Source organism: Enhydra lutris, unplaced genomic scaffold (genome assembly GCF_002288905.1).
Source record: "Enhydra lutris kenyoni isolate GAN:26980312 unplaced genomic scaffold, ASM228890v2 scaffoldscaffold24, whole genome shotgun sequence".
NCBI classification, from domain to species: Eukaryota; Metazoa; Chordata; class Mammalia; order Carnivora; family Mustelidae; genus Enhydra; species Enhydra lutris.
In genome coordinates, this window is record NW_019154108.1 from 16,078,224 (window position 1) to 16,101,828 (window position 23,605).

The 23,605-nt window shown below is 38.0% G+C and overlaps 1 protein-coding gene across 3 annotated transcripts in view; it reads left to right on the plus strand.

Annotated features, from left to right (window-relative positions):
• The window catches only part of LOC111150651 (torsin 1A interacting protein 1), a 41,735-nt gene extending 32,368 nt beyond the window's left edge, over positions 1-9,367 (plus strand). For 2 of the 3 annotated variants that reach the window (XM_022508141.1, XM_022508142.1), the window contains 2 exons: positions 4,078-4,134; positions 6,967-9,367. In XM_022508141.1, coding sequence (XP_022363849.1) covers positions 4,078-4,134; positions 6,967-7,751 — 842 coding nt within the window. In that variant the 3' untranslated portion in view covers positions 7,752-9,367. Of the gene's footprint in view, positions 1-3,670; positions 3,716-4,077; positions 4,135-6,966 lie in introns of all 3 variants that reach the window. The other variant, XM_022508140.1, reaches the window with a different exon arrangement.
• Positions 9,368-23,605: the final 14,238 nt, after the last annotated feature.

A 23,605-nucleotide genomic window follows, 5' to 3' on the forward strand; every position in this document is an offset into this window, starting at 1 on the left:
AATAATTTATTTTTGCTTTTGTTTCCCTTGCCTCAGGAGTCCTATCTAGAAAAGAAGTTGTAGCAGCCAATGTCAGAGACATTATCACCTGTGCTGTTTTTTAGGATTTTTGTGATTTCAGCTCTTACATTTATTTAGGTCCTTAATTCATTTTGAGTTTCTTTTTGTAGATGGTTTAAGAGAGGGGTCCAGTTTTATTCTTTTGCGTGTAGCTGTCCAGTTTTTCCAATACTGTTCGTTGAAGAGACTGTCTTTTTCCTGTTGCGTATTCTTTCCTCCTTTGTCAAAGATTGACTGTGTAATAATGAGTTTGTTTCTGGGCTCTTTATTCTGTTCCACTGACCTTTATATCTGTTTTTGTGTCAATACCATACTGTTTCGATTACGACAGCTTTTTAGTATAGCTTGAAATACAAGATCTATATCTTGAAACCCTTCACCCCTTACCTTTTCTGCCACATCCATGATTTCTTTCATGATTCCTTGGTTGGCTCTATTGTAAATCCTCTGAGGTCATACACATCTGGACAGTTTTCTCTGGCAGGAATTTATTGTTTTGGGTTTGATGGCTTTTTCTGTAATACCTATGGCATTATTAAAGTATTAAAGTCGGTTTTATGCAATTATTAATACTGCATCTTTATGTTCATTTACATTTCTTTCAGCTGCAAATGGCACCATGTACAGTCTGTGTGCATAAATTCTGATAAATTTTGACTTTTGTCATTTGTGTGTATTTTATGATAGCAAATGATAGAAGAGTATCTACGTATATGTTATGTGTTCACAAAATATCTTTTTCTTAATATTTGAAAATACTTCTAGGCTATCCATTTCTACTGTAAGTTTTTTTCAAATTGTTCCAAATCATTAAAAAATTTTCCCATCTATTTATTTTAAAAAATAAACATATGGGGGTACCTGGGTAGCTCAGTTGGTTGAGCGTCTTCCTTCAGCTCAGGTCATGGTTGCAGGGTCCTGGGATCAAGCCCCGTATCAAGCTCCCTGTTCAGCAGGGAGCCTGCTTCTCCCTCTGTCCCTCCTCCTATTTGTGCTCTCTCTTTCTCTCTCTCAAATAAAGAAAAATCCACATATAAGTGGACCTGCACAGTTCAAACCTATATTATTCAAGAATTAAGTGTGTATGCCACATTTTTTTATCTATTCATCCATCAGTGGACGCTTAGGCTGCTTCCATGGCTTGGCTATTGTGAATATTACTGCAGTGCACATGGGCACACAGATATCTCTTCAAGACCCTAATTTCATTTCCTTTGGGTATACCAAAAGTGGGATTGCTGGATCATATGGGAGTTTCATTCTTTAGTTTCTGAGGCGCCTTTATACTATTTTCCATAGTGGCTATAGCAATGTAAATTCCTACCTACAGTGTACAGGGATTCCCTTTTCTCTGCATCCTCTGTACATACCTTGCTCTTGTTTTTTGGATAATAGCCAATCTTAACAGGTGTGAGGTGAATCTTACTGCAATTTTGATCACATAGCTCATCCTGTTTTTTAAGTGTGCTGTAATCCCGTGGCCTGTTTTTGCTTTTGTTTCCTGTGTTTTGGTGTCATATATAGGAAATCATTGCCAAGACCAATGTCAGGAAGCTTCTTCCCTGTCTTTTTTTTTCTGAGAGTTTTATGGTTTGGGGGTCTTTTTTTTTTTTTTCCTTAAGTTTTCTTTTTTTAAGCAATCTCCACACCCAACATGGGGCTCAAACTCACGAACCCAAGATCAGTTGTCACATCCTCCTCAACTGAGCCATCAAGGCACCCCCTATTTGATTCTTATGTTTAAGTCTTAAATCCATTTTGATTTTTTGTGTATGGTGTAAGAGTCCAATTCATTCTTTTGCTTGTGGATATCCAGTTTTCCCAGCAGCATTTATTTTAGGAGACTGTTCTTTCCCCATCATTTATTGTTGGTACCCTTGTTAAAGATCACTTGATCATATCTGCATGGTTTTATTTCTGAACTCTGTTCTCTGCTGTTGGTCTCTCTGTCTGTTTTTATGCCAGTGCCATACTGTTTTGATTACTCTAGTTTTATAATGTATTTTGAAGTTAGGAAGTGTGATACCCCCAGCTTTGTTGTTCTTTCTCAAAATGTCTTTAAACTATTTGGAATCTTTTGTGTTTCCATACAGATTTTAGGGTTGTTTTCTATTTCTGTAAAAGATGTCATTGGAATTTTGATTGAATTGTCCTGAATCTGTATATTGCTTTGGGTAGTATAGACATTATAAGAATATTAATTCTCCAGTCCACGAACATGGGTGTCTCCATTTAGTTGTGTCTACTTCAATTTTTACTTTAAGATTTACTTATTTGAAGAGAGAGCATGAGAGGGGAGAGGGTCAGAGGGAGAAGCAGACTCCCCGCTGAGCTGGGAATCTGATGTGGGACTCAGTCTGGAGCTCTGGGATCATAACCTGAGCCAAAGGCAGTCACTTAACCAACTGAGCCACCCACGCACCCCGTCTGCTTTAATTTTTTATTAGTGTTTTTATAGTTTTCAGTGTACAAGTCTTTCACTGCCTTAAGTTTATTCCCAAGTGTTTTATTCTTTTTGAAATGAGATTATTTTCTTTGTTTTTTTAATTTTAAAATTTAAAATATTCTGAGTTATGTAACTATTACATTTGTTACATAATAACTATATAACTAATGTTATAAGTATAGTATTATTATAGTTATATATTATATGGTAGGTCTTACATAAAAATATATCTCATTTGATCTTTTTATATAATAATGTATAGTACAGTATTATAGTTTTATATTATTATAATTATGTATTATTATAATATCATACATTGTTTCATTTGATCTTTGCGACCATAGAGTAAGGTATTAAAGAGAAACATCATTTGATGGAATTTGTTTGTTTGTTTTAGTATTAGAGTTGTTAACTTTGGTGACCTAACTTTGAAGTTTTAAATAATGTAATTTCCTAGGCTAAACCAGTAATTATAGAACAATATGCCTTTAGAATGCAGGTTGATGTCATTTTGTTTCATATGAGGTTTTTTTGTCATATGACCAAAAATAAGACTATTTCTGTATCTTAGCAGTACTAATTTATACCTCTAGTTTAGTCCATTCTTTCTCAAATGAAAGCTCTTGGCAAACACGTGGAAGGTCATTTATAGATACATAAGTTATAAAACTCCAGGCAAATGATGGGTAGCAGTATTGGTAAATATAGGTCATACAAATTAGTAACTCAGCTTCTTCACCTTCTGAACCCTGTCTTTCCATTTCTTCTTTCTTTTATGTTAAAATCTGTGGTCATGCCAAGAAGTATGGAGGGGGAAAGTAAAGAGTTAGGATAGTTTTTGTTTTCTAAACTAATGATAGAAATAGAGATTTGGTGGAGTCATGATAATATTTTTAAAATCTGTGGTTTAACCATAAACCTAAATAAAACTGAATTGTTTATCAATAGAAATGGTGAATAATTTTTAATATAATTTTTAAAAATATTACTCATACTTGAAATGATCAGAGGCACCAGAGTAAATATTTGTATCAGTCTGAGGTAGAGAATAGAGGTAGAGGTAGAGAATGCAATTAACATTGCATTTTACCTAAAACCCTTGTCCAGTTAGCTCAGTAATCCGTAATCCATAATCCATGTTTTGTCCTTTTTTCCCTTTTACAGCATCATCACCAGGCAAGAGCTCAATATATGGCAGTTTTTCAGATGGTATAACATGTTTTCTTTTTTTAGTTGTGCTTATTTTCTTTGTTCTCTTAACTTTGTGCCATAAGTTTCACTACTTCCACTAAATAATTTGGGTCAAATACTTTAAGGCTTTCTCACAAAACAAATGTATTTTATGCTTTATACTAGACCCCATGGCATGCTGTGAATAATTATGAAAGAAATAACTCTTGAGTCTCAAGGAGCTGTCAGTCTAACGGGCATTTAGATCTTCCCACATTTTCTTCTATTTCTGGCTGATTTCTGCTTTATATTCTCTTGGTGGAATTTGTATTTTCTTTCTCTGTTGGAAATACTTAAATTATGAACCATAAATTGATAGTCTTTATTATTCCTATCATTAGATGACAGCATTCAGAAATCAGAGCTTGGAAACCAGTCTCCTTCAACCTCTAGCCAACGTAAGTTTGTGTATTCAGTTTCTATTAAATGAGTTTCTAAAATTGGTCATACATAATTGTTTTAAACTTTTTTGACAGCAAAAAATAATGCTATTTGAAGAGTTGTATTTTAAGCACTTAGGAGGAAAATGTATATATTTTACTAGCAGTGAGATTCTTTAAGTTCAAACTATATGAAACAACATCTGGTTTTCCCTTTCACTGAATTAACCATAAGACCAAAGTAAAAGCAGAACTGCTAATACCAATAGCCAGGTGAACCTTGCTGTGTCAAAAGAAAGATGGCACATGGCCTGATGTAATAGGATTACCACGGGTTTTAGAGTCCACAGACCTGTATTTGGATTAGATTAAACCACTTAACCTTCTGTCACAGCCTTCCAGCAAGTTTCTTTAATTCTCTAAGCCTATTTATTATCCCAAAGAGTACTAAGAAAATAACAGTGACTCTCACTTTGGTCTCAGTACTACTTTCCACTAGCAAAATTAGTACCTTTAAAGAACTTTTCTTATGTAATATGGGCTATACCTATCCATATTTACCTAGAAATTAAAATTGAAAAACTTTAAAAATACCTACTTATTTTTAAATAATTTAGTAAGAATAGTGACAGATTGCTTATATTTTCTAATCTCTTCAATGTCTGGGTTAATAAAATAGAGCTGCATTCTCATATCAGCTTCTGTATTCAGTCTGTTAAATATATTGTTTTGGTTGCGGTATATAGAAAAACACAGCTTTATACAGATAATGTGGATTTTTTTAATAGTCTAAATATAATTTGGGATATTCTCTTTTGATACTGTCCAAACTCAAAAAGTTACTTAGTATGTAAGATCTGAAACCAAATTAATGAATTTTTTGTGTTTTATTACATTAAAATTGGCCTTTCTTGCACTTCGAATGGAATATCATGCACTGATCATTGGGAAAATACTGGTTCACTAAATTATGTAGATCTTCCGAATGTTGACACATTTCTAATACAGTATAAAAAGATCACATTTGTTAATATCACCACCAATCTCGAGAGAAAAAGTCTTTAAGGGTTCAGAAGCTATCGAGTTTATAGTGTCAGATACAGTATTTCCACAATCCTAATTTTCACTTTAAACTGTGAATTTTATAATTGGCAACAAATATTGTCAGTTGTTTTCCTAGAAACAACAGACTCACTTTGTTCATTTTCAAAAACTGTCTGGCAAATAAATACTCAAGTCTGACCATAGTTTGTCCCTTGTTTTTAAAAGTACTAGTTCAGCTCAATTCAGTTGCACAAAATTCTTTTCCCTGAGAAAACTACTGTACTGTGCCAGGTATCAGAAGCGCTTTATGTTCCCAGTTATTCGCATAGTTTATCGAGATTTGTATTCAAGGGTTGAATTTTAATATGATAAATAATTTTAACTGCTTTATGAAGCAGTTTCGCTGATAGCCTTAAATGCATGGCTGTGAGTACGAAGACTACGTTAGCACTGCCCTGTGATCTATGCTAAGGTATCATTTGTTTTTCCCACCATGGCTTTGCACCATCAATGTAAACGTCAACATGGTGAAAAGTCAGATAACATCTTAGTGTTACGAGATTAACTTTTTAACCTCAAGGACCCTCTTGGAAGGATCTAGAGGTACCCAGCAATCACAGTTTGACAACCATTCTCTAAAAGGTTCATAGTACAAATAAAATAGAAGGTGTAAAAGTATTGTTCCTATTCTATTTAAATGAAGTGGTATATGAGAAAGTATTTATAAACTGAAAAGCACTAGATAAATGTAAATTGATATTATTATTGCCAGTAATAATTAGGAATGAATTGCATAATCAATTTTACTGGTATTAACTTGCATTCCACAAAAGGTGGGCATTGGTGCAATTAAAGGGACAGCTAGCTACTATAAAATATGGAAGACTTTCACTTACAGTGCATCCTTTTTTAATCCCTTTATATACTTCAGAAACATTGCATGTCTGGATAATAAGCTGTATGAATTTGGGGTGTCTGAATTTAAAACTATATTATCAAGTGACTTTTATTATTGTTTGCCTCCCAAATATTAGCAGTAGTAATAATAGTTCGGCCTTAAAAATAATATTATTTCCGACTTGCTTATGCCATTTCATATCTTTGAATTCTGCTTTTTCCTTTTAAGGCTTTTTATTATTTTGACATTGGAGAGACACATGCATACTTATATGCCTAAAACCTATGGGTGTGAGATTTTCTTAAATACATGTGAGGAACATTTCTTTTTTTTTTTTTTTTTTAAGATTTTATTTATTTATTTGACAGAGAGAAAGAGAGAGATCACAGGTAGGCAGAGAGAGGGGGGAAAGCAGGCTTCCTGCTGAGCAGAGAGCCCGATGCGGGGATCAATCCCAGGACCCTGAGATCATGACCCAAGCTGAAGGCAGAGGCTTAACCCACTGAGCCACCCAGGCACCCGAAGAACATTTCTTTAAGAAAGTAAATTCTGGGGCACCTGGGTGGCTCAGTGGGTTGGGGCCTCTGCCTTCAGCTTGGGTCATGATCTCAGGGTCCTGGGATCAAGCCCCGAATCGGGCTCTCTGCTCAGCAGGGAGCCTGCTTCCCCCTCTCTCTCTCTGCCTGCCTACTTGTGAGCGCTCTCTCTCCGTCAAATAAATAAAATCTTAAAAAAGAAAGAAAGAAAGTAAATTACTAGCTCCATTCTTTAAATTCCTTCCTCTTTTATCTAATGTTTATGAAGAGTAATACTGATTTTAAGTCACTTGTCCTTGAATCTAAGAAAATGGTATTCGAATCTGTCATTTCTTTCTTTTCTTTTTTTTTTTTTTTTCCTGTCCTGAGCAGAAGTGACTGGACAACCCAAAAGTGCATCTTATAGCAAGATGTGGTGGTGGCTACTTGTTCTGATAGTTTCTTTGGCTCTTGGGAGTTACTTGTTCCCTCATCGTCCTGAGGTGGAAACCACTGCTGTTCAAGAGTTCCAGAACCAGATGAAACAACTTATGAATAAGTATCAAGGTCAAGATGAGAAGCTGTGGAAAAGGAGCCTTACATTCCTGGAGAAACATCTGAACAGCTCCCAGCCCCGGCCTCAGCCTGCTATCTTGCTGCTCACTGCAGCTCGGGATGCGGAAGAAGCACTCAGATGTCTGAGTGAACAAATTGCCGATGCCTACTCTTCTTTCCGGAGTGTCCGTGCCATCCGGATTGATGGGGCAGGCAAAGCTACTCAGGACAGTGATGTTGTCAAACAAGAGGTAGATTGGGAACTGAGCAATGGATTCCAGAATGGCCAGAATGCTGCCGTGGTACACCGCTTTGAGTCACTGCCTGCAGGTTCCACTTTGATCTTCTATAAATATTGTGACCATGAAAATGCAGCCTTCAAAGATGTAGCCTTAGTCCTGACTGTCTTGTTGGAGGAAGAGACACTGGGAACCAGTCTAGGCCTAAAGGAAATTGAAGAAAAAGTGAGAGATTTCCTCAAAGTCAAGTTCACCAGCTCTGACACACCCAACTCCTACAAACATATGGACCCAGACAAATTGAGCGGGCTCTGGAGCCGTATTTCTCACTTGGTCCTGCCTGTCCAACCTGAAAATGCCCTGAAAAGTGGCATCTGCTTATAAGTGTGACAGAAGACAAATCATGTCTCAAGTTCTGAGAATTTTTCAGACTTTCTAGCTAGAGACGAGATTCAGAGCTCTTTTTGAAGGAACTGGTTCCTTTTTAAAGAAAGTTAAATTCTTATGTAAACATGGAACATCTAAATCACTTATTCAACCTAATTATCTGTTACCTGAGAGAATCATTTCTCTGTTTCCATTGAGATCTGTGTTAACGATCTCTGAGGACTATAAATCATATGGGATCCCATAGAGGATCTGTTTAGGTTCAGGGTTGAAACATTATTGCTATGGTATGACCAGACCAGGTTGCGGGGGGGGGGGGGGGGGTTGGGGTCCTTCCTATGAATCCTCTCAATTTTTAAATTAGATTTTTCACAGAGTTTGCTATTAGTAAGGCAGCTCTCTAAATGCAACTGTGGGTTTTCCCATTTTGTTCTCTTTTACATCATTAGGTGTGAGTTCCTTAGCTTCCCCTTATAGGAACGAGAGTAATGAAAGGTCACCAGTGTGTTTTGGGATTTTTTTTTCTTTGTTTTTGGAGGGTGGGAGAAGGAGACAAGGCAAAAGAGAAATTGTGGAATGAGGAAGGAAAGGGGGGGAAAATCTTCAAGATGAAATTTAAAATAAGCCGCTGAGACAGGTCTCTCAGACATAGCCATATGAACTCCATTCTTGGTGAATTCTGTTCGGGTTTATTTTTCACATATCCTTTTCTTTAAGAAATTTTTGGTCCTCCAAAGGATTTTGAAGCATGTATATTATAAGGTTTAGCATATTTGTTCATTTGACTCTGAAGGGTGTGGTCAATTCAGAGCAGTTTATTTTTGACATATCCCGAAGCCTTTGTTTTGAACTCAGAAATGCAGTTGCATTTGTTCACCAGCTTTCCTAGACTGCTGAAGAAGGACTTGATTCTCTGCGTGCAGTCCTAAGTCCTTTAATGACACTCTTACGACAAATGTAAAGATTTACTGTACATGTGATAAATTTTATTAAGAGTGCCTCAAGCCAAAATGAAAGTAAACTTGGCCATATGTGAAGAATGTTGAAATGTACTATTGTGCATTCCTGTGCTACTGTTGTGTTTCAGGTGTCACTTAGCTTCTGTAACTGAGCTTTCTCAAAATTTGTCGACCGCTTTGCTTTTCTTAAAATCTTAAGATTCTGGATCCACCATGGTTTTGTTTAGTTTTTTATTGTCTACAAAACTTAAAATGAAAATACTGTTTTTAGAATACCAGAGGCAGTCATTGACTTAACCATTTACCTGTTGAGGATCCCATGCCTGGTAGTGGGGTGTGGTCTGGTTTCCTCCAGCTAGGACAACCAGTATTCCTAAATTTATACCCTTTATTGAAATTTGCTCCTGACTGTCAGAAGTCAGGCCATCTGATTTATAGAGGATTCTGAAACAAGAGTTTTTGAAAAGGCTTATTTTATACACATATATTATATGGAGAAACAAATGTTTTTATTAAATGTTTCGCTGACCAAAATAATTTTAAAGAAATTAACATTACTTATATCTTTCAGGAAAAATAATTGTAGCAGCTGATCTGGAAATGACTTTAGAAGCTATTTTAGTAATTTAAATAAATTTACTTTCTTGGTTTGTACTCTATGTCTTGTAAACTTAATGATTCATAAACTTTTGGGATTTTTGCCAGTTAATCCTAGAGCTTTCTTGATACTTGAACAATTTTAGTAACTTCCGCTAACAGAAACAAAGGCCAAAGAACTGGAGCCATTCACAAGTGTATTGGTTAAAGATGTAATCACCATGGTTTTCTGTTTTGTGCAGGTGTTTGAAGTATCACTATGTTGGAATTAATTTAGGTTTTCCTGGCTTGGCAAAAGTATCTACAGCAGTGTTGCTCAAATTTTTTCTTCTTACCTTGGTAAAGAGCCTTATTAAGATACTGTTTTTTCTAATTGTCTACCCCCTGGAAATTCTAATACCACACATATACACTGTATCTGTTCATGGACTATTTATTTTTGTCCTTTATACATAAGAAGATAAGATTTTTTTGCCCTCCAAGAACCAGTATTTGTCCCCGCTGAGAATGTAAGCTCAAGAACACCTGTATTTGATTTAATTTATGTATGTATGTGTGTATTTATCTATTCATTACATAGACTCCACTCCCAGCATGGAACCCAATGTCAGGCTTGAACTTAGAACCCTGAGATCAAGACCTGAGCTGAGATCAAGAGTCAGACGCCACCAGGGCATCCCGAGAACATCTGTATTTATGATGTTGCCTGAAACGTTCTATTTTCTGTTTATGTTATCACCCTTTTGGGAGGGAAAATTTAGTAAGTCATCAGCTTGAAAATAGGAGCTAGGGTTTCTAGCAATTAAGCACATTGTGACTCTGGGTGGCAACACTGGCCCAGGGAAAACCACAACACAGTACTGGTCTTAGAGATTTCTAGAAATTAATTTGCTTCCCTTCCTTTAATGACTTTCTTATCTTTAGGGAATTTTTCTAACTCTAGTTCTCAAAACAAAGGTAGGAAGTAAACTTGATTTTTATTCTATGAAGAGAACTGTAACTTCTTTGCATAGTTCATGCCCTTAGTTAATACCTAAAGACACAAAATCCAGTTTCCCTTTGATCTTAGGTCTTTGGAAAGTGGCCTTTATGTTGGCAATGTAAGGAAGCATTTCTAGTGACTGATAATGGACTGTTCTGCTACACTGTCTCTATCAAGGTCATAGAGTAAAATCTTACAATATGAGGATTCTACTGGCATTATCCACCTGGGAAGAAGATGTGAGTCCTGAGTTGGAAAACAAGCCAAGAAGGTTGTCATCGACTAAAAGGAAACTCCTGCCTTGAATATATTTCTCTCTTTGGCCTGGATTCAGAGAAGTCCTGACATGCTTGCATCCTCTTGGGGATTGTAGGGAAGATAGCCTGTCACCTGAGTATATATAGGCAGAAACCCTTCACCATTTACATATTGTACCATTGTCTTTTGCCCAGTTCTAGACACGTCTGGAATATTTCCTCCTCTCTTGCCCTCTCCCTTTCCCCAATTTTATGCTTTGCTAATTCTTGTTTATTTGTTCTTCGGACTCAGTTTTTTAGGCAGACTGCTCAGATATTTGTTGAATAAAAATTGCACATCCTGCCTAATTAGCTGAAATAGGTTTAGTCGCATCTTAGTACTTCACCTGCTCTTTTTCTGTTATTCCTGAGCCTTTTTCTAAAGCTGTAGAACTCTTTCACGGGGCACCTGGGTGGCCCAGTGGGTTAAATATCTGCCTTCAGCTCAGGTCATGATCCCAGGGTCCTGGGATAGAGCCTGGCACCAGGCTTCCTGCTCAGTGGGGAGCCTGCTTCTCCCTACTTGCTGCTTCCCCTGGTTGTGCTTGCTCTCTGCCTCTTCTCTCTCTCAGTCAAATAAATAAAATCTTAAAAAAAAAAAAAAAAGGTAAAGCTATGTAACTACTCCAGCCTCATTTCAGTAGTGCTATGAGTAATTTAAGGAAGAGGACTGATGCCATGGGATACTGGTTCTTTTCTGGTGGAAGCAAGAATTATTAGTGAGGGTTCTCCAAGGGGAAGGTGAATGGTAAGAGACAAAACTGGAAGGCCATGAGGTCTTTATGCTGAGATTTGAAATTTGAGTTTCCTTTAAAAAGCAAGTTTTCGTTACGTCTTCTTATATTGCCTAAGAGGGAAGTATAGTCCGAATAAGGGATGGCTATAGGTGTGGAGAGAAGAAGGATAAGAAAAAATATTTAGGTAGAAATGACAAAGTATGGTTAATTGAATGTTAGAGGAAATACCTCACAGAGGACTTTTCAAAGTGTTCTACTACTAAAAATACCTCTTCAATCAATTTAGTCCCTATATCTTCTTTCCCCCAAATACTGAGCACGCAGTGGTAAACTAAACTCTTACCTCTGCATGTCTTTGTTGACTTTTAGCAGTTTGAAGTAGAGATAGACACATATTTCGTCAGGAATTGTTTGATTGTAAAATACCCTGTCTAACCAGAAGAGAAGAGGAGGGTGTTGTAAGAATGCATTGCAGCCTCCAAGACTTCAGAGGCTGGTGATGAGAGGACTGTTGACGGACAGCTCAGCTGCCATTTCCTCTGCCTCTCTACTTCCGGCTTGCTTCACCTTATAACCTCGCCTTTGTGATTTAACTACGTCAAGAGGGTGAACTTGATTGGCTCAATTCAGTGTATGGATGAACCCCGAAAAAAATATATAATGAAACATAGCTGCCTAGGTCACTCCTTTAACAGGGACCATGAAGTGGGAATGGGGAATGGCATTCTCCTGAAGTCAGGCCACCAAGTGGGCAGATAAGGCAGATAAGGCACAACTAAAAACATCTTCAAATCTATGAAGACCTTTATATGACATGATGCTGGTTATTTCATTTCATTTTCACTTTAAAAAATGAAATAAAAGGGGCTCCTGAGTGGCTCAGTGGTTTAAAGCCTCTGCCTTCGGCTCGGGTCATGATCCCAGGGTCCTGGGATCGAGCCCTGCATCGGGCTCTCTGCTCGGCAGGGAGCCTGCTTCCTCTCTCTGCCTGCCTCTCTGCCTACTTGTGATCTCTGTCTGTCAAATAAATAAAATTTTTTTAAAAGATTTTTAAAAAATGAAATAAAAGGTGATGGAAACACTATTAAATTTTAAAATCTGGGTCTTGATCATGGCTCTGTCTAGATGAATTTGACCCAAGCAAGTCATTTATGTGGCTCTGCTACAAAAGTGTGCTGGTTTCTTCCTATTGCTTCTGTGTTTTTTTATGCTGAAAAAAGAACAGTTGTCAAAACTTCAGGTGCTATCTTAATATGCAATGGCTACCATTAATTTGTTATAAGTCCCTCATAAGAACACTAGGCTTTCTTTAGTTTTCAGACTGTGTCTTGGGCAAGTGTGGTGGTGGGAAACTATGTACCTGATTCAAATTTGATTTTTTTAAGTTTCTCCCCGCCAACCCCAATTTTAGAGAGTACCATTCTTGGGCTAAACTTGAGAATCTTCTCCATGCTATAGAGCCCTTTACAGAGAACATTCACTCAGTAGTTATTCTTGGTGGACAATTTTTTAAAAATCTCTCAATCTCTCATAGTTTAAGTGGACTTCTCTCATTTCATCTACCATATAGATAGAAAAGATCTACATAAAGGTCTTAATATTTGAATATGTGTCAAGTTGTCTGTTACCCTTTCTTATTTTTTGTCAACTACTTGCTAAGTGTTTATTAAAGCTGCAAACACTGTTTCAAGTGTTTCACATGTATTAACGGGCTCAAGTCTCATGATAGCTCCAGGAGGTAATAGTTATCCCAATTTAAAAGACAGGAAGCTGAAGCACAGAAAAGTAAAGTGACACTCAAGAATACCCATGAAAAAAGTGGTGAAGCAGAAATGTGAATTTAGACAATCTTGAATTTAGGCAGTCTAACTTTAAAACATCTCTTGTCAACCACGATGTACATAGTCTCTAAAACCCCCACATACGGTATTTCTCCCCAATCTATTCAGGCTCTCTACAGGTTAGAGTATTTTTTCATTTTGAAGGTTCTTATTTGTGGCTCTCCTTTAAACCCCTGTCTTTCTTTCCTCCTTGTCCAGCTTTATGGAATCCAATATTGCCCAAACTAGGAGTTTAAAGAATTTTGCGTAGGAAGAATTTGACTCACACTTGCTTACACCAGCATCCTGCTTCTAGAACTCAAGGCCTGTAGTGTGGACTCACAGTGGGTCCTTTTTGAAATACCTGTATGTAACCTAGGTGTTAGCTGTCCCTACATACCATACCGCCTCAGTCTTTGTCCTCACAGTCTTGATGCAAAATGACACCTCTTTGAATTGCTGAAAAAGAGTCTCTTTGCATCAGAGACATTGGTAATTGCACAGGAACGGAGGGGAAATTTTGACTAAGAGCACACCCCCCTACAGTCTGGAGTCTGGAGTTGGACTGCCTGAGTTCAAATCCCAACTCCACACCTTCCTCACTCAATGACATTGGCAAATTACTTAACTTCTCTCTGACTCAGTCTTCTCATCTGTAAAATGGGGAAAATAACATAAATACTGTCTTATAGTGTTGTGAGGATTAAGTCAGTTGATCTATCAGAGCACTTAGAAAGTCCGGAGAACAACAAAGGGTACTATGTTAACCACTTCTGTTCACTTAAATTCTTACCATTAATTCTCCTCTCTGCTGTGTGACATCAGCCGGCTGGCTTCTATTTCCACCCTCCTAAGCAACCCTTATTATGCAGAGTAGTTGGGCTTTCTCCTAGCTTACACCTTCATTACAAACCCACATCACAGTTCCTTAATGGTCTCCTAGTTAACCAGAATCCAGATTTTTAGAGAAGGTGGTATTATATTTTTTATTTATTATTTATTTATTTAATATATATCTATTTTATTATTATTTAATTTTTAATTATTTTAATGATTTATAACAATTTATTATTAAGCATTTATTTAATTTATTATTTCTTAAATTATTAGATAATTGTTAAAATAATTTTAATAAAATTTATTTAATTTTTAATTATTTTTCATTTTACATATATTTATTGTCATTATGAAGAATGAGAAAGCTTCCTGTCACACACAGAGACATTTTCTCCCATCTTTTCATGGCTAATTCAGCTTCACTATCCCACTTTTATCCTTAAAGACTTCACTTTTGGGGCACCTGGGTGGCTCAGTGGTTAAAGCCTCTGCCTTCGGCTCAGGTCATGGTCTCAGCGTCCTGGGATCGAGCCTCACGTCGGGCTTTCTGCTCGGCAGGGAGCCTGCCTCCTCCTCCTCTCTCTCTCTGCCTGCCTCTCTGCCTACTTGTGATCTGTCTGTCAAATTTAAAAAATCTAAAAAAAAAAAAAAAAAAAAAAAGACTTCACTTTTATTCAAGCAATTGTAATTGGTTGAGATTTTTTTCCAAGTGCAGCGCAGAGTATCCTGTGTTGTAAAGGTGACTGTGTTGCACCCAGGGCTGGGCATGCAGTCAGTGAACAGCCTTCCCTGGCAGCCACTTCCTGGATTACTTCAGCAGCACGGAGCCATTTTGCCCAAGGTCATGCCAGGTTAGGGGGAGAGTGGTACGCATCCAATGACTGATAAAGGGAGTATAAAGGCTCAAGCTCCTAAGACCAACACAGTGCAATTTGGATAGACCATCTTCACTCCAGAGTTTTCCCATGGAGTTAGCTGAGGCTATGGGACCTGTATTATAGTGTGACGCCCCCCTCAATCCTGTCCTGCTTCCTTCGCCTCCTCTCCATAGGTGCTCATACCAAGGGCATTCCCTGGTAAACATACAGCACACTAAATTCTGTCTGAGTCTGCTTCTCAGAGACCCCAACCTGTGCCACACTCTAAACTTAGTGTATAGATGGAGTGAATGACACTCCACTATTGACCACTTGTGCCAAGCACCATGACAGCACCATATATATGGTATCTCATTTAGTTTTCATAGTCTTTTGAAGTACATACTATCTCCTTGTTATAGATGAGAAAACAAAGACACAAAGACACTCCTACCTATTGTAGATAGAATTTTTGAACTCAGCCCATCTGACTTCAGAACCTGCATTCTTTTTTTTTTTTTTTAAAGATTTTATTTTATTTATCTGACAGGCAGAGATCACAAGTAGGCAGAGAGGCAGAGAGAAAGGAGGAAGCAGGCTCCCCGCTGAGCAGAGAGCCCGATGTGGGGCTCGATCCCAGGACCCCGGGACCACGACCCGAGCCGAAGGCAGAGGCCCAACCCACCGAGCCACCCCAGAACCTGCATTCTTAACCATCATACTACATTCTATCCCATGATAATATCTACTTTAAAAATTATTTTTAAGTAATCTTAAAAATTAACCAACATAGGGTTCAAAACTGTAACCCTGAGATCAAGAGTCACATGCTCTACTGACTGAGCCAGCCAGGTGCCCCCATAATCTCCACTTTTTAAGTGAAATGTTAAACCATATCTTACAAACCATAAACATAAGATGGATATAAGTTAGGGAAATGTAGTGCCTGACTTACAGACTCGCTTCATTATCTGGTGAAATTTATACCTCTCTAGAGAGAGAAAAACTGGCAGAAAGGTTTGAAGCTCTGTTAGAATACCTTTCTAATAACAAAAGCAGGCCGGGGTTCTGATTTCCTAACCTGAATGTACATGGAACTAGATATTTAAAATCTTTCCCAATGCCAATGCTACAAATTGACAAAGGTTCTAATATCTGAAAATACTGTAAAGCCCTAAGTATTTTGTTCGATGGCTTCTCTGAAAGAGTCTTTATCTCAGGCAGTTCATTCTCTGTCCATTGTAAAACAGATGATTCAAATGTGGTTGTGTAGTGTAATACTCGCTCTTTGAAATAAAACATCTTCCTGGGCAGGTTTGAAATGAAATCTTTCTCGTTGAAAATTGTCCCAAAGAATTAGATCTTCTGTCACTCGCTGGTAGGTTCCAAAGACCAAAGTTTCACTCTTTTGAATATTTGTATTGGCCTTGGACACACAAGATGACAGACACAGAGGAGACGAAGTGTTTTTCTGTTCAGGAAATGCAGCCAACTTTCTATCTCTGACTTCACCTCTGAATACTAATTGTTACTGAGTCAGCAGCTCTACGTTTTTTGAGTCATGTGGTTGTTCTGGAAGTAACTATTGACCTTTGCCATTTTTTCCCCCGAGGAGAACTATGCATATTAGATGATTGGACTATAGGTTAAGCTCAGATTTAGTTCAAGCAACTAGTCTTTTGCCTTTATATCATGTTATCTCATTCCTCTAGGAAAGTGGCAGAAACATCAAAATTTACAGCGTCTCAACATCTACCTTAAATCTCTCAAGAAGTGTTCAGGAAGGAGTATAAATATATATGCGCGTCCTAAAAATTACCTTTAAATAACACAAACAAGTGGGATGGTCGGATAAGGTCAATGTAAGTCACATAGCTATAGTTGTCTCCCATAATTAGAAAGCTGTTCAATGCTCTATATTTGTTTCAAATCTTAAACATAATCACAGGAGTTAAAACAAACAAATCCCAAACCAACCAAATTAAAGCATGGTCTCATGGTTTCTTCAAAGCATCAACTCTCCTCAAAACAATGCAAACAGCAGGGTACCTGTGTGGCTCAGTGGGCTGAGCCTCTGACTTTGGCTCAGGCCATGGTCTCAGCGTCCTGGGATCTCGAGCCCCGCATACGGCTCTCTGCTCAGCAGGGAGCCTGCTTCCCCCTCTCTCTCTGCCTGCTGCTCTGCCTATTGTGATCTCTCTGTCAAATAAATAAATTTTTTAAAAAGTCTTAAAAAAAAATACAAACAGCACAATGAAGTCGAAATACATAAAGAGTATAATTAGAAATGTGTAAAGCCAGAAAGCAGCTGAATAGGAGAAGTTTAGGATTAAGGTGCTGGGATAATCAGCAAGCCTGGTAAAGTCCATTTTTCAGACAGTATGAGGTCATGCTTAAGATAGTGAAATACTTGTGGCGCCTTTCATCTGAGGTTCTCCAAGTGCTTTGCTGACATTATCTAATAGCAAATATTATTACCCCCATTTTATAGGTGGAGAAATTAAGATACCAAGAGATTAAATAACTTGTTTAAGTATGTACAATGAGTTGGTGATGGAACCAGAAATTTCTTTCAGGAATCTAATCTACTTTTCTGTTCCTATCACTAGGTCAGCTTTCCAGATCCAAGAAACATTTATTGGTGTAAATGTGTATTAAATGTACTTTTAAAACTGATATTATCTTCTGTAAACAGTTAAATGAAAATGCTTTTGTTGGAAGTCATGGTTGCTTTTCATGGGAGAAATTTAAGAGGTGATTCAAAAATAAATTATCCCAGATTCAAAAAAGTATCCACATTAGGTTTAGATTATTTAGTAGAACCTATGTTAGGCATCTAATATAGAACCATATGAAATTATGTCAGTTAGTGTCCAACGTCCTAATGGTTATTCTGTGTGTGTGTGTTTTACATTATTTTCGGTAAGGTGGGCATGAACAGGAAAAGTTAAGGGATTATTCTACACTTCTTACTCCCACTCAACTCAGAACTGTCCCTGAAAATTCTGTAATTTCTATGGGAACAAATTATGAGGGGAGAGGATGGTTCTTGTTTGTCGTCCTTTCAAGAATGTTACTTTGACTTTCGTCCTAATCTCTAAACTCCTTTAGATTTTTTTATAGTCTGCTTCATGAACACAAACTTTTCGGAGTTGGTATTACTACTTCTGACAAAAATCACAAACACGGGGTGCCTGGTGGTTCAGTTGGTTAAGCAACTATCTCTTGGTTTTGGCTCAAGTCATGATTTTAGGGTTGTGAGATAGAGGCCCATGTCAGGCTCTTCTGCCCTCTGCTCTTCCCGCTTGTGCTCTCTCTCTAAAATAAATAAACAAATAAATAACCCTTTTTTAAAAAATTCACAAATATTGATTGTTATATTTATATATACTAATATCAAATGCTTGTGCTAAAAGTAAACTAATCACAGGACAAAAATAAAGTTTGGTAATATTAACTGCGTGTGAACTCTAATACATTTCAAAATGGAGAATTCATCAATTTCTCCTTCATTTTGGCCTGAGCTCAGGATTAAGGTTACTGATGGGCGATCAGGCTAATTTAGGGCAGAGAGGTGCATATAAACATCCACAGATATATACATACTTTCTTTTACCACCTGTGTGGTATGGTTAAAAGGTTACCAGAGAGTTGGACAAAGAGAGAAAATCATGGAGGGGAGGGGCACAGGCAGGAGAAGAAGCAGGCTCCCCGCTGAGCAAGAGCCCATTGTGGGACTCAATCCCAGGACCTTGGCAACATGTCCTGAGCCAAAAGCAGACACTCAACCAACGGAGCCACCCAGGGATGACTTCCAGTGCTTTCTTCTAAAGAGGTTCCAACTTCTTAAAGCAGCCTCACTGTGTACTGGAACAGGGACACCTTCCAGGGACTCAGAAAATGGATGTTTCACATGTAGTTCCTCCACTTTTCGGCCAGCGACCAAAAGTAAGCCACATCATGGCTTCCGGCTTCAGGTTCCTCATCTGTGAGAGAGCGATTGTGGTGATACCCCACAGGTTTTGGTGAGAATTAAGCAAGACAATGTGTAAAAATAACTAAGGTTACCAAATGTCGTACAAGAGTTATTTATATGTGCTGTATAAAATTAGTTATATAAATGCATATGGGGCGCCTGGGTGGCTCAGTGGGTTAAAGCCTCTGCCTTCGGCTCAAGTCATGATCTCAGGATCGAGCCCCGCATCAGTCGCTCTGCTCCACGGAGAGCCTGCTTCCTCCTCTCTCTCTCTCTCTGCCTGCCTCTCTGCCTGCTTGTGATCTCTGTCAAATAGATAAATAAAATCTTTAAAAAAATGCATATGTTTTAGTTATAACCACTTATATATGTAAAATAATCATTGGCCTGTGTTAGAACTGCATATATGTTTCCATAAATTTTCCATTCATGCTTAATCTATGTGATCCCTTGTATATTTCCAAAACCAGCTCTCTCTTCCCCAGCGCTCTCACTCCTGCCTGTCAGTTTTTCTGTCTGGCAGCTCCAGCTGCTTTTGCCCCCTTATAACATTTTGTTCGGGCAGTAGGGTTTGTAACCAAATGCTCACATGCTTTTATTTCTTGTTTCAACAGGTGGGGAGCACCCAATCCTGGGATTCCAGAAGGGTTTTTTACAGGCTGATAAACCCCATTATAACCTGTGGGTCTTCTTCCACACTGGGCACCCAGCTGCCTTTTTCTATTTTTGGAAGGGCCACAGAAAATCTCCTGTCAAGAGTTTAAAACTTTCCACAGCTTGTAAATAGGGTGGTTCACCCCTTGCAAAATATAACCTGGGTTGGTTACATGTAACCTTATTCTGACTTACATTCTTCAGCACCTTTTTTTTTTCATTGCAGCTGTCTTGCTCTGCAATGTTCCACTGCATGTTTCATTTGTATTATTGGTCCATAAAACAGCATCGAAACAGAGAGATGCTCTAAAAAGGGACAGTCTTCTCTTTAAGAGTGTTTTGAGAAAAAGGGGGGGGGGCCTTTGTACAGTAAAGGGATTACCATGCCTTTTAGCTAAGCTATTTAAAAGAAATGCCAACAGGGAAAATACTAAAATCTTTTTAGTATTAGGCACTCAACATTAAATGAGACTAGTCTTTGAAGGTGCGTGGAGGTAAAAATAGGAAAGTAGAATTTTTAAAGCTTAAAAATTTTCAAATTCACCCGTTTCGGAAGTACTCTTGTTCTTAACAACCATAAAACTTAATTTGGGGGAAATAGGAAAGACTTGGGACTTAGATTTAGACATATTGGTTGTCTCATTCACAAATCTTATTGAGGAATCCTAAGAAGATGAAAGCAAATCATAGTAACATAATGATCAAAAGTTAGCCTCACGGGACACATGGGTGGCTCAGTGGGTTAAAGCCTTTGCCTTCAGCTCAGGTCATGATCTCAGCGTTCTGGGATCGAGCCCTGCATCGGACTCTCTGCTCAGCGGGGAGCCTGCTTCCCTTCCTCTCTCTCTGCCTGCCTCTCTGCCTACTTGTGATCTCTGTCAAATACATAAAATCTTAAAAAAAAAAAAGTCAGCCTCACTTAATCCAGACCCACTCCCCAACACCAGAGTCTATTATTTTTATGTACTATTATATATTTGTATGTAAATATGAGAGAATATGTCTAGAATTATTTTTTTATTTACATAAAAGTTAGACTGCATGGTGAATGCTGTGAGGTGTGTAAATCTGGTGATTCACAGACCTGTACCCCTGGGGCTAATAAAATATTATATGTTAATAAAAAAAAAAAAGTTAGACTGCAGACATCACTTAAGCAAGTAGCATTTTTACACTCAACAACACTTTTATTAAAAAACGTGTTTTGGGGGACACCTGGGTGGCTCAGTGGGTTAAAGCCTCTGTCTTCGGCTCAGGTCATGGTCCTAGTGTCCTGGGATCGAGCCCCACATCGGGCTCTGTGCTCTGCAGGGAGCCTGCTTCCACCTCTCTCTATCTGTCTGCTTCTCTGCCTACTTGTGATCTCTGTCTGTCAAATAAATAAATAAAAATCTTTAAAAAAAAAAAGTGTTTTGGGATGTACCACTGTTTCCAATGTCTCACAATTACTACAATAAATTAACCTATGATTTAAAGCCTGTATATTAAAAAAAAAATCAGCCTCAGGTTTGTTCTAAATCCTACTTTGCTTTTGACCTTATCAGAAATAGAAAAAGGAAGAAACTCACTAACCCCATTGCTTGGCTCTATTCCCCCAGCATTTCAGTGCTCATTGTAAGGGAGAGATTAACCATCAAAAGTGAGGTGTGGATTTGAAGAAATGTTCCAGATAATTCAATCCCCCAAAAGCTACTCTGAACAATCAGATATTTAAGAAGTAGGCTTTGTTCTTTCTTAAATTTTTACCTAGTCCTCCTAGTCTATTTCATTGGTAGAATTTTTTTTTTTTAATTTTTAAAATTTTCTTATTTTTTATTTTTTTATAAACGTATAATGTATTATTAGGCCCCAGGGGTACAGGTCTATGAATCGCCAGGTTTATACACTTCACAGCACTCACCATAGCACATACCCTCCCCAATGTCCATAACCCCACCACCCTCTCCCTACCCCCTTCCCCCCAGCCACTTTCAGTTTGTTTTGTGACATTAAGAGTCTATTATGGTTTGTCTCCCTCCCGAGCCCATCTTGTTTCATTTATTCTTTTCCTACCCCTCAAACGCCCCACTTTACATCTCCACTGCCTCATATCAGGGAGAGCATATGATAGTTGTCTTTCTCCGATTGACTTATTTCGCTAAGCATAATACCTTCTAGCTCTGTCCATGTCATTGCAAATGGCAAGATTTCATTTCTTTTGATGGCTGCATAGTATACCATTGAGTATATATACCACATCTTCTTTATCCATTCATCTGTTGATAGACATCTGGGTTCTTTCCATAGTTTGGCTATTGTGGACATTGCTGCTATAAACATTTGGGTGCATGTGCCCCTTCGGATCACTACATTTGTATCTCTAGGGTAAATACCCAGCAGTGCTATTGCTGGGTCGTAAGGTAGCTCTATTTTCAACTTTTTGAGGAACCTCCATGCTGTTTTCCAGAGTGGTTGCACCAGCTTGGTAGAATGAATTTGTCCGTCTCTCCATTCTGTGAGTTTTTCACTAACTGTTAGAACTAAAGGCACAGCATTCTGTTAAACAGGTTTTATTTATTTATGTTATTTTTTATTTTTTTAATTTCATACTGTTAAATTAGATTCAGGTGTACAATATACTTATTGAACAGTATATAGTTGGTGTCCAATACAGTTATTCAATGCTCACATCAAAGTAAGTGTGCTCTTAATTCCCTTCACCTATTTCCCTCATTCCCCGCCGACCTTCCCTCTGGTAACCACCAGTTTCTTCTCTATAAAGAGTCTGTTATGTTTTTTTTTTTTGGTTTTGTTTTGTTTTTAATTTTAAAGAGAAAGAGAGGGAGAGAGCACACACAAGCAGGGGGAAGGGCAGAGGGAGAATCCCAAGCAGACTCCACCATGAGTACAGAACCCAATGCAGGTTCTGTCCCAGGATCCTGACATCATGACCCTAGCTGAAGTCACGGTTGGGATGCTTAACCAACTGAGCCACCCAGGCACCCCAGTCTGGGCTTTTAAAACAAGTTTGTTTTACTTGTGATCATGAAGAAGGGGCATGCCCTTTGTGAAGGACATGTTTATCTTTTCCATGTTAACTTGACACAATACAGGATGTACTTCCCAAATTCTAGCTACCTTTACCAACCAGTATGAATGAATAACTTAAAAACAGGGTGGGAGAAAGTGTAGATCCTACTGAGGATTTAACTGTCTGTCCTACAGTCCCAGTACATCGTCAAGCCATGTCCTATACCTCCAGAGAAATATACGTACCCTAAAATCAGAATCCCTACTAACATTATTAGATCCATCCAGGTTAAATTCCTTGTTCTAGAATCACAGGACAAGTCAGTGTGAATAGAGGATGTGGAATCAGATCTAGGTTGGATCAACAACGCCCTGCTACTCGATATGAAAGATTCAAGCCCTTATAAGCCCTGCGGTATTCTACCACAAAGATTTCGTTCTCAACAACTGGTTTGTGTAAAGTCAATATTAGTTGTATTTATAGATTATTTCGAGTGGGTTTTTTTTTTGGGTTTTTTTTTTTTTTTTTTTTGTGGGTGAGAAAGAACGGACGCTCACAGGAATGGGAGGGAGAGGCAGGGAGAAAGGGAATCTTTTTTTTTTTTTTTTTTAATTTTTTGTGGGGAGAGAGAATGTTAAGCAGGCTCCACACTCAGAACAGAGCCCAAGTGAGGCTTGATCTCAGAACCCTGAGATCATAACCTGAGCCAAAATCAAGAATCAGATGCTTACCCAACTGAGACACTTAGTCACCCCTGGTGTAGAGTTTTAGGATCATTTTTAATGTTAGAAAACAAATTCCCAGACCATCTAAATATAAGTTTGTGCTGACTTAGGGTTGTTTGCTGCTTAATTCATTGAAAATCTCTCTAATCTCTTTCTTAAGGGTGGTGCCTTGACTTTCCCAGATAAGGGTAAACCTTTTACCTAGGAGTAAAGCAGAACCAATCTGTTTTAATATTTATTTAGGAGGTTGCAAGTTAAGTAAGTGGAGTAAAAGGCTCTGTTTTAGTTTTACTAGACCTCATTTTGTTGGAATTTCTTTTCTTTCAAGCTATGGCATTTTGCAATGGTCAGGTAACTTTTTACACCGAAGAGGAATGAGATTCTGAGTCACAAATGAGCTC